General features: G+C 47.2%; 4 protein-coding genes across 13 annotated transcripts; 2 read left to right on the top strand and 2 right to left on the bottom strand.

Moving 5' to 3' along the window:
• Positions 1-47: 47 nt before the first annotated feature.
• On the bottom strand, positions 48-1,134 carry LOC136195751 (equistatin-like). 2 transcript variants are annotated; one of them, XM_065985202.1, is made up of 5 exons: positions 1,065-1,134; positions 960-1,002; positions 866-886; positions 541-765; positions 48-494 (listed from the first exon to the last, which is right to left on the bottom strand). In XM_065985202.1, exons 1-5 carry the CDS (start codon positions 1,107-1,109, stop codon positions 205-207), a joined length of 624 nt encoding a protein of 207 aa, XP_065841274.1. In that variant the 5' UTR covers positions 1,110-1,134; the 3' UTR covers positions 48-204. The 2 variants fall into 2 exon arrangements, with proteins under 2 accessions (XP_065841274.1, XP_065841283.1); XM_065985211.1 differs by having other exon boundaries at positions 872-886; positions 1,065-1,114.
• Positions 1,123-2,892, top strand: LOC136195736 (phytanoyl-CoA dioxygenase domain-containing protein 1-like). Its single transcript, XM_065985177.1, has 11 exons — positions 1,123-1,242; positions 1,291-1,440; positions 1,504-1,641; positions 1,702-1,851; positions 1,909-2,015; positions 2,070-2,121; positions 2,175-2,242; positions 2,298-2,364; positions 2,422-2,534; positions 2,585-2,687; positions 2,741-2,892. The coding sequence occupies exons 1-11, from the start codon at positions 1,171-1,173 to the stop codon at positions 2,801-2,803; spliced, it is 1,083 nt and encodes a 360-aa protein (XP_065841249.1). The 5' UTR covers positions 1,123-1,170; the 3' UTR covers positions 2,804-2,892.
• Positions 2,893-3,166: 274 nt separating this feature from the next.
• Positions 3,167-4,891, top strand: LOC136195719 (vang-like protein 1). Its single transcript, XM_065985156.1, has one exon. The coding sequence runs from the start codon at positions 3,222-3,224 to the stop codon at positions 4,695-4,697; it is 1,476 nt and encodes a 491-aa protein (XP_065841228.1). The 5' UTR covers positions 3,167-3,221; the 3' UTR covers positions 4,698-4,891.
• A 92-nt stretch (positions 4,892-4,983) lies between these two features.
• LOC136187805 (uncharacterized) lies at positions 4,984-10,070 on the bottom strand. Of its 9 annotated transcripts, none has more exons than XR_010670005.1 (10): positions 9,791-10,070; positions 8,344-9,727; positions 7,969-8,286; positions 7,600-7,920; positions 7,283-7,550; positions 6,949-7,216; positions 6,275-6,895; positions 5,949-6,035; positions 5,421-5,869; positions 4,984-5,373 (listed from the first exon to the last, which is right to left on the bottom strand). XR_010670005.1 is itself a non-coding variant. In XM_065975544.1 (10 exons), the coding sequence occupies exons 8-10, from the start codon at positions 6,351-6,353 to the stop codon at positions 5,072-5,074; spliced, it is 996 nt and encodes a 331-aa protein (XP_065831616.1). In that variant the 5' UTR covers positions 6,354-6,439; positions 6,482-6,895; positions 6,949-7,216; positions 7,283-7,550; positions 7,600-7,920; positions 7,969-8,286; positions 8,344-9,727; positions 9,791-10,069; the 3' UTR covers positions 4,984-5,071. The 9 variants fall into 9 exon arrangements, 8 of the variants coding, with proteins under 8 accessions (XP_065831616.1, XP_065831607.1, XP_065831624.1 ...); XM_065975544.1 differs by having other exon boundaries at positions 5,421-6,035; positions 6,275-6,439; positions 6,482-6,895; positions 9,791-10,069; XM_065975535.1 differs by having other exon boundaries at positions 5,421-6,035; positions 6,275-6,439; positions 6,506-6,895; positions 9,791-10,069.
• Positions 10,071-10,671: the final 601 nt, after the last annotated feature.

Here is a 10,671-nt window from a genome sequence, read left to right as displayed (position 1 = left end):
CTAAAAGCATCGCATGTCAGGATTTGGCGATGGTTATCATGCAGCGCTTGAAGAGAAACTCGGCGTGTATCTCTTTTAGAGATTGTAATGGGTAGACATCACACGATGTATCAATACCAACATACACATATGATATGGGGAGAAGGAACGCTACTCTTTCTCGAGGCAAGATACTCTCAGGGAGGAGGAGGAGGAGGAAGAGTCCTATGCGTGTATCTCACCGCAGGCGTAATTGTACGCCACGTCGATGTCCATCTTATATCTGCACGCTTCCGCTTTCAATTCGTCCTCGTTCGAATAGGTGACGCCGTTGGTGCCGCAGACGGGCGCGTAGACGAACGAGACGACTTCGCGGCGACACGCGCACGTGCCGTCCTTCTTTGAACAGACCATGTGGAACGGACAGTCGGAATCTCGCGTGCACCCAGTGAAGATGACGTCACCGCCGTTCTCTTCGTCTACGACGACGGCTTCGAGTGAAAGATCAGCAACCGCTAGAAAGAACATTAAGATATTTATTTATTTATTTATTTATTTTGCCTTTTCTTCTTGCTGCTTTGCAATCGACGAGGCCGAGTTTGTTCGATGGGCCTCGATCAGTGTCTTCGATGTCATTTCCGTCCAAATCGACGCATTTGCAGTGACCGGTCGAAGGGTGGCACTGCTTCGCCGAGAACGATCCGTCCGGATCGCAGGCAATGATACTGCAGCCTATCATGCCAGAACACTTCACCCAGTCTTTGGCTCGCTTCATTTGACAAGGTGCTACAGTACCAGAAAAAATTCAATTCAAAATAATCAAATTAATTAATTGCATGTAAAATTTGTGACGTGTTGCTAGTAGAAGGTAAAAGGGACTTCTTACTCAGACTCAGTGGCATTTCGACTTTATCCGATCGATTTAGAGAGACAGAAACGCCGCTAGAGAACTTCGAAATGCTTTTCTAAAGCAGAGCTACCTTCTACGCCGTGATTGGCGTTTCTATCGGGGAACTGAGCGGCCTAAGGAGAGGAAATTTCGCTATCTTCCGGCGAATTGCACTCTAAAACGCGTTCACACGTACCAGAGTCGTCACGCCAACGCACAGAATCGCCAGTAGACCCGTCATTCCACTTTTCGTCCTCTTTGAGACTGCGCATGACGTAGGCGCCCATAAGTGACGTCACTACATGATCGGAAGCGTTATTCTTCGTCGCGTTCGCGTTCACGTTCAAGTCGCGGCATTCTCGATGTCTTCATCGGTGCGACAAAAGGAGAACTGACAATTCTCGGTCTTATGGACTCTGTAGGCTTCTGAATTCAAGGGCTACACGGATGATAAAGGCGCCTACGTGAACAGGCAAGCCGCCACTGGGCTCGTGACCGATCCCGTGCCCGAAGACGTCAAAGATTGGAGCACGGAAAGCAAGCCCACCGGCGTTCTTTTCAAAAACCCCGAAGTAAGGTCAAAGGGGAATTTTCGAAAATTTCTATTTTTGATTTAATTAATTATTTAATTAAAGAGCACCGAAGAATGGAGGCGTTTTCGACTGACTCCAAGTCAGATCGATCAATACTGGAGAGACGGATATTTGTCCAATATCCGAGTCCTAAGCGAGGAGATGTGCGACAAACTATTGGAAGACTACAAACAGTTTCTGGTAATAATAATAATAATAATAATATTAATAATAATAAAATGACTTATCTCTTTGGTTTAGGATCCCGACAAGAAGCATCCGGGTCATGGTCTCTTTTATGAATTCCACAGCAATCAAAGCGGCGATCCGGAAAACGTTCTCATGCACGCTTTGGGTCATTGGCGAATCACAGAACGATTTCACGACCTCGTCTTTCTTCCGGCAATATCTGTAAGACGCACAAGCCACAAATAATTAATTTTCGATTTAAACTATTTCTTTTTCTAGGTTCCGGCTTCTCAGATTATTGATCCGAGTCGAAAAGAGTATAACATTCGACTGTGGCACGATCAGCTCTTTGCGAAGCCTCCGCGACACGGAGGCGTTGTGGCGTGGTAAGATTAATAAATCAATAACTTTAATCCGTTTCTTGTATTCTCCTCTGAAAGGCATCAAGACTATTCCTATTGGACGCGAACGGTGCCCATGCGTCATTTGACAGTGAAAAAGACATAGGTCACGTGTAAAATTAATTTGATATATATTTAATGTAGGTTCATGTTGCCCTGGACGATCAAAAACCGGAAAACGGGGGTCTACACTTCATTCCAAAGTCCCACAGGTAGAAAAAACACAAAACAAATATTTTAATTAGGGTGATTAAATAAATCAATAAGATGGCACCGTGACGGCATGCCCTTGCCAATAACAGACGACTCATTCAAGGACATGGAGTCTATTCAAGTAAGTAAACGGATAATGGAAAATATATTTATAGACTTATTTATTTATTCATTCAAGCGTGTTTTGACTGAGGACGAGAAGGCAGACTTCAAACCGACGCCTTCGAATCTCAAAAAGGGCGAGGCGAGTTTCCATCACCCGCTCATGGTGCACGGATCATATCAAAACAGGTCGCTTAATCAATAAACGTAATCGCTATTAGATAAAGCCTAAATCCTAGAACGAATAAGCCTCGTCGCGCGGCGGTAGTGAACTACATAGGAGACGGAGTCAAATCGGACACGGACACTTTGATATTGGGAAACACGGAAACAATCAAAAAGGTATATGAGGAGAAGGGAAAAAGAAATCTTTTATGTATAGAGATATCTAATAGGGACTGCCAATGACGGGACGATTCTATCCACTAGTGTACGAAACGTCATTTTGCGAATGCTGAATTTTGAAAAGAAAAAAAAACTTTGATACTGCTACGCTTTTTGTGTAGTGTACCGCACTACGAAGATAAAAAAACTTCTTGGCTCCTTAGGTCGTCTCGTACAGTTGCTCTATTCACGCGCCTCTCTTTGTACATCCCACTCTAATCGCTGCATAATAGTCCATTATTCATCAAGTGTAGACATGGCACTTAGGGGCAATCGATCGATGGATGGGATATCCATTAGACGCGCGTCGGTGTCGGCGCGCGCCCTAACATGCAGCGACGCGGCGGCGTTCGCTAAACGTCGAAAAAACCGCGACGTGTGGCACGCATTAGCGCTCCGCGAACCGCAGGACGCCCGGAAGCGAAAGTTGATATCTACGCGTTGTTCTAACCGTTCTCCCGACAAAAGAGCGAACCGAAACTCGTTTTCGCCATGGAGGAAGAGGTCGTCGAAGTCGAAGTGATACGCCAATCGGACGACTGGGGCGTCGCGTCGACGATCAGCGCCACGACGGCGTCGAAAAGCCACGCGGGAGGCGGCGGCGATTCGGCGAGCGTCGTCGCCGGCGGCGGCGGCGTGTATTTCGCCAACGAAGACGACGACGACCTGACGAAAGCGTCGCGACCGCGCGCGTGCGATCGTCGCCAATGTACGCTCGTTTTCGTCGCCTTTTTCGCTCTCGTATCGCCCGTCGTCATCGTTCTCGCGCCGCTCCATCCCCAGTGGGGCGTCCGAACGAACGGGACGGACGGTTGCAATGACGAGTGCGTAACGCGCTGCGTTGGATTCGGCGCGCGTCTCGTTCTACTCGCCGTTGCGCTCGTCGCGCTCTTTCTGCGCACCGCGCGCGCGAGCGGTACGCGCGTCGATCGCGTGCGCGCGCTCTCGCTCCTCCTCGCCTTTCTCGTGCTCGTCGCCTATTGGTCGATATTCGGCGTCGTGCTCGTTCGACGCACGACGCGCGAATACAACACGATACTCGCCTACGCGACGTCGCTTCTCGACGCCGAACTCTTCATTCACTACGTCACCGTGGCGATCGTCGAACTCCAACGACTTCGCGCGCGCTATTGCGTGCGGGTAACGCGCGCCGGCGACGGAACGACGCGCCACTACGCGGTGAGCGCGCAAACCGTTCAGGAAACCGCCCACACGATTCTCCGCTCCTACTACGTCGACTTCCCGGATCCCCGCGCGCCGCAACCCTACGCGCGCTACCCGATGCGTCACTACAAGAATAACGTCGCCGGATTGAAATTCTATGACGTCGATAACGGTGGTGACGAGGAGGGCGTGGCTAGTCTAGCGGGAAGTCGAGCGCGTTCCCATGGCGGCGGCGGTCGGCGTCGCAATCGTCGAACGAATCACGACGATCGCTATAACGACGAGATCGAGCATCAGAAGAAGGCGTTGCGACGTAAAGCGCGACTTATATCGGCCGCCGAGGAGGCGTTTAGCGTTATACGGGCGACGCGGAGCGGTAAGATGAATGCGGACGAAGCGGCCGCTTCGATTTTTCCCTCGATGGCGCGGCCCTTGCAGAAGTATCTGCGTGCCACGCGACAGCAGGCGCGTCATACTGCCGAGTCGGTTGTGAATCATTTGGCGCGGTGTTTGCAGTTGGAGATGACGGCGCGCGCGTTTTTGCAGCGGTATTTTTGCGCGCGTACGTGTCTCGAGTTGGAGACGGAGAAGGAGGGTGGGAGTCGGATTGGCGCGCTCGCGTGGCGGCTTATTAGCGATGCGTCTGGGAATAAGATGATCGAACGGGATCTCGTGTTTCGGTTGCAGAATTCTGATGCGACTTTGGTTGTCGAGGTGATTGATTTGCCTGAGCTTCGGTTGGTTGGGTGTCCCGAGCCGGCGAAGGGATTCGTGTTGAAGGTGAATTCGGAGACGACTGTCTAGATATGGGGTTGGGGATGGGGACGACAGAAGAAGTGTTTTCTTTGCATGTCTGTGTTATACGTGTTTACCTGTTCTAGATTTAGATAATTGATTTTTTCTGGCATGATTTTTCAATTAAGACTGAGTTGTAGTCTGTAGAGCATGTACAAGAAGGATTAGGCAGCAGAAATAACAAAGGTTTTCTATCAACTAAATAGTTACCTTGCAAGAGGCTATTTCTGGATTGCTTGGGAATCTGTAAGCTCAGTCTGTCTCACCCTATATAATGCACAAATGCTCTACTAGATATCATCTAAGACTATTATTGATTGCCTCATTTATGCTATTAGTAAGCAACAGAAGGGAAATAATCAGGCAATTATGATTATTGCTTGCTAATTATTAATCAAAGGAAGGTTTTCATCATTTTTAGGATCCCTTAGACTGAGATCGTTTTGCTTCGTCGATTTCCAGTGAGTCTTCTGGACTCTTCGGGAGACCTGCTGTGGCTTCTTCTCTGGTTCCGGCTCCGGCTCCGGCTCCGGCTCCGGCTCCGGCTCCGGCTCCGGCTCCGGCTCCGGCTCCGGCTCCGGCTCTGGTCTCTGCCTCCGCCGTTTCTTACAGGATAGTGCAACAAGAACACCGACAACAAAGCCAGAGCCAGCACAGCAAAATGAAACGATTAATATCGTAGTCACTAAATGAAATAGTGTGACGTAGCCGTAGCTGCTTGCGCTATCTTACTAAAACTAGAAGGCTTTGAAGATGATGGACAGAGAAGCAAAGATGCCTTAGCAGCACCTTTTGTAGCATTATTTTTTGCCCAGCACTTGTACGTTTCTTTCTTCTCGGGAGAGAAACTATAAAAAGCCTTACGCGAGCCACTTGAAACTTGCTCCCCTCGTTCATCTAGAATAACAACAACTGGAGCTGGCTCTCCGTCAGCTTTGCACTCCACTGTCTGTTGTTCTCCGGCGGCTACTTTTCTGCATCCCTTCATCTTGTCATTCTCGAAAGTAACCAAATCAAAAAACGTTATTATGGCTGCAGTTTCTACAAACAGGTAAAACTTCTTCCTAGCGACAGGTGGTTTAAAAAGCATGTTGAAAGCTAAACAAGTGTAGCTGCCGTTGTTTTTTCCGTTGGCTCGCGTAATATTTAGTAAAACTGTTTGTGTCTGGCTTTCTGAGCCTCTTTTGAATTGCATTGTTTTACCACAAAATAAGAAAACGAATCTTCCTATCGCCTTGCACTCAATACTGACATTTTCACCTGTATTCACGTAGACAACACCGTCCTTATTGGGATACAAACGTCGGTCAGGAGTGCGAACAAAAAACGACGTAATTTGAGTGGAGTCTAAGAACGGAGACCTGTATAACCAGTTCCATAACAAGTTGGCTAATCTACAGTGTCGACCCGCCCACTTCCACCTAACAGGATATTCCAGCATTCTACCTGCTCTCTCTCTCTTTCTCCCTCTCTCTCTCTATATATACAGTATATATACTGTATATATATACTACCTCGCGGGCTGCGCTAACTAAGAACTCGGTTATTGGGCCCCAGAAGAGAGGAAAGTTATAACGCCAACTTGCCTGAGCCAAACGCTGTTAACAAAAAAATCACGGCCTCTGCTGCAATCCGCCACCAGCCTACACTTGACTGACGTTGCATTACAAGGGATCACGAGGTCCGTTGCGACGATTCTTTCCCGGATGCCGTGCTCAAGCCTTCCTGTGCCTTTAGCCTTGCATTTAAAACTATCAGACAAAAACGTATTGTATATATATATGTTGGATTACGGTTGCAATAGAAGTATCTATGACCTGACCAGCACCGCAATTGCTCTCTCGCCTGTTCCGGCCAACACAGGTTCGTCTCTTCTGTCACGTGAGACGTCGGTATTTGGAAACTTCTCTTCGATCATAGAATAGAGATTCGACGATTCCAAGTTTCATCCTATCCGGGTCCTTCGTCACGAGGTCTGTGGTTTCCCCTAACGTGGTGGATGGGGCCGGTGGATGGAGGTGGATGTATCGACCAATCGCAGAGTTTCCGATGTCATAGACAGAGTATGACTCACTCTCCGTATCAGAATATCAGATGAGAGTCGCTTGCAGAATCCAAACATGAGGTAAAACGACCTTGAACCTGAAATAATTTCAAGACAATTGATTATAATTGCAGTAGGACTTTTGAATCTATTTTTCCCGAGTCTAAAAGTAGACATTTTTCATCTTTTAATTTACTTACTTACTTACTTACTTACTTGATTAATTAATTAATTAATTAAGGACTCCGCACACTACTTAGAGGTACGTTTAGACTTAGACATGTAATGGTGTACACAAATGTCTAGTAAGTAGGTAAAAGGAAAGATTATGAGAACTAAAATGATGAGACAGTATATAGAACTAAAATGTACCTAAGCTGCTCTGGCGCAGCTTCGCTGCTTCTGGAAGACGAAGGGACGAAAAGCGATCGAAAAATTGTTTTTGCCTTACGCCTGTTCCTGGCCACTTCATAAAAGCGTGTATCTGTTTGAAATAGAAGGAAAATGCCCAATAATAATGGCACATCACAGCAAACAACTAGTAGTTTACGAATCTGAGCTTGCTTTCAATCTGTTCAAACGGTCCTTCTCTTCCTTGTTTGACGGTGGTCTATCCGGCTACCCTCCACCTGACGGTACTCCAATCGGAGACAATCGCAGTGGTGTTCTCTCAGTTGAGCCTCCAGACGTCAGTCCGGTTGGGGGTGCGTGCAAAGGCGTAGTCGGAAGGAACCTGCGCACAAATTTATGGAACAGAACGACAGAAATGAGAAGAACAACAATAAACGCGCCAACAGCAATTAAAATTTCAGCCCAATCTAGAACAATAGTGAAAACCGTTAATTAAGTGTAGTGCCTCTTTTCTACCTGATAACAATGATGATGAAACACAAAGAGAAATTGTAGAGTTTGCTGTTCTGTTGAGAACAGACGATATTGAAGATATTGCCTTGCATTCATAAGCCTTTTCATTCATTTCTTCCGTGACAGTAAAAGAATAGGAAGCGTCACGCAAAGACTTCGCAACTTCCTGCCCTTTCTCATTAAGAATAAAAAGAAATGGAGACGGCTCTCCATCAGCTTTGCACTGCAGGGTCTGTTGTTCTCCAGCGGTTACATTCCTGCAGCCCGTTGAGTTAACCGTGTCATTGTCGTCGACCAAATCAAAAAACGCTATTGTTGCAGTTTCTGCAATAGAACGGTTAGCGAAAGAATTCAACGTAACTTTATCTTAACTTTAGACAAAAAGGCTTAGGCTCTTCTCCGCGGCAACAGGATTTATAGGGTTGTTCGCTTGACAATCGTAGACGCCGTTGTCTTGCTTTCCTTCAGCTCGCGTAATATTTAGCACAAATGTTATCGTTCGACCGGATGAATTTTCTATTACCGGTACGTCTTTGCTGTGACGTACGAAGACAACAGGAGCGGGATTTCCGTCCGCTGTGCACTCAATAATAATATTTTCACCCGTATTCGCGTAGACAATGCCGTCGTTGCCGGGATACAAACGTCGGTCAGGAGTGCGAGCAAAAAACGCCGCAATCTCAGCAGGGTCTAAGAAAGGGAACGAACTGTTTTCCGACATCATAGTGTTTTTGTACACGCGCTTACACGTCACATCAACCGATACAGAAGACGTGTCAACTTCTGTACCGTTGACTACATTACAGGAATAACTTCTGGAATCGCTTCTACTTGCGCTCTGAACGTTGTAAACAAAGTCAGAAAATCCGTTTTGTGACTTGACAGTCGTCGTGTTGCGCTTCCACTCCATTGACAAACCGGCAATTCCCTCGGTGGGCACATTTACGAAGCAAGTAAAGTTAAGGGGTTGGCCTTCCTGAATCCTTCCGTCAGCGGTGAACGCGGTGACGTGATCAATGAGAGGCTTATCTAGAGTACGAAATTCAGCGCATCAAACTTAGAATCGCTGGAGCCGTAGGAACGTAAAGAGTCCAGCTTACAAGGCCATCACAGCTCTCCAGAGTGCATTTGTAAATGCCAGCATCTTTACGCTGCACTTGCGAAACGCTGTACGTACATCTGGCGATTGCCGCTGTTCCCTGACAATCGTACTTGTAGCGTGAATCTGTCTCGTTATTGATTTGAAAAAAGTCTCCGGAGAGAGACAGAAGGCAGAGAAAAATGTCTCTCAGCAGCGAAACGTTCACAGCATTGCAATATAGGAAATTATCAACAGACTCTCCGATGACCAGATATTTGCGATCTCCTGGAATGTCAGTTTCGATATCAAGTTCGGGTTGAAGATCTTGAGACGCAGTCAAGCATATGAGAGTCAAGACCCGCCCACCTTCATCCAAACTAAAGCAGCTGAAACAAGACCCCTCTATACTTCCCCGTGCTAGTAGTGCACCTATTATCTCGTCCGCTGCCTACCCTCCTCCTCTACAAACCTGGCCCCCTGGGCATGTATGCCAACTAAGTACTCGGCTATTGGACCCAGAATTACAACGACAACTTGCCTGAACCAAGCGCTGTTAACCAAAAAATCACGGCCTTAGCTGTATTCGACATGCCCACCGCCTTGAGTAGTCTAGGTCACGAGGTCCCGAGTGACACGCCTTGCAAGGATGACAACGCCTTTTTTCCTCTGCCTTACTGTTTTCGCTTTTCTACCGCGCCAAACAAAGCAGATCGAGTGCTATGTCTGCAGTGGCAAAACCGGAGACCACGGAGGATGCGCTGAAACGGCCCACTCACATTTCCTTACTCCGTGCCCGACCACTGGAAAACGCGAGTGCTGCTCTATTACCGTCAACAAGGCGAGCGGCGGAGGGTATAGTTATGTTCGAAGCTGTGCTGCACCATGCACCGACGTAGGATGCTGCTGTACGACGGGATGCAACAGGCATCCGCATCCTGAACCTCGTCCGCCAAATTTAACTCCGACGAGCCATTCAGAGACAAAAGCGACGGCAACGCTGATCTGCGTTCTTGGCGGCTTGTTTCTCGCTTTGACTCTCTAGTCTGACGTCTAAGTGTTTGACGTTTAATTATTAGCAAAGCGCTCAACGCATGTACGGTTAGTTTTTTGTACGTTTTGCAGTTTCTGAGACAGCGCTTTTTCGTACAGAGAGCGTTTGTCGCTCCCTGTTTTCCACATAATGGAATCGCTCTTTTTCCTGTCCAGCTGGCGTGCCGTCGTCGCGTGATTTGCCTCCTGGGGAGGGAGAGGCCCCGAGACGAAACCGCCTTTTACCTACTGTACCACGACTCGGCGATGTGCAGCTATCGAAGCAAGGCTTTCCTGGCGATGGCAAAGCGTTTTGTTGTAGCCAGCATCGCTGTTGTAGCACGGATACAAAGGAAAGCAACGTTAAGCATCCGGGCCCTATTTCTATGAATCTATCTAACCACGGATAGTAGAGTATACTCTGCTAACCGGTCCTATTGATTTGGGAGAATTCTTTTGAATACTGTACATCTACTTTATCTAACGGCTTTCTTATCAAAGATTACATTGCCGTCAATTACACATGCGAGGCGGCGACTCATGCATCCTCAATGAACTAATTATTTTCAACAGCAGAACTCGTAACGGAATTTGCAAAAAGGTGATTTACCTGTTGTTAATTTAGATGATTGGTTGTGCTATACGTGTTTACCTGTTCTTGTAGATTTAGATAATTGATTTTTTCTGGAATGATTTTTCAATTAAGACTGAGTTGTAGTCTGTAGAGCATGTACAAGAAGGATTAGGCAGCAGAAATAACAAAGGTTTTCTACAAGTACTTACCTTTCAAGAGCCTTTTCTGGAGTGCTTGGGAAACCTCACATCATTTGAGAGGTCTGCATCTGCTTATGCAAGTCGGTATATTGCAATGACGCGATGAACTCGACGAGCTGCAGGAATGTGAACGCTGAAAAACAAGTAGGCACTCCATGTAAAGAATTCTCAAGTTGGTGTCCTTTTTTGAT

The sequence above is a fragment of the Oscarella lobularis genome, chromosome 1 (assembly GCF_947507565.1).
Source record: "Oscarella lobularis chromosome 1, ooOscLobu1.1, whole genome shotgun sequence".
Lineage (NCBI taxonomy): Eukaryota > Metazoa > Porifera > Homoscleromorpha > Homosclerophorida > Oscarellidae > Oscarella > Oscarella lobularis.
This window is presented reverse-complemented; position numbering and strand designations above follow the sequence as displayed.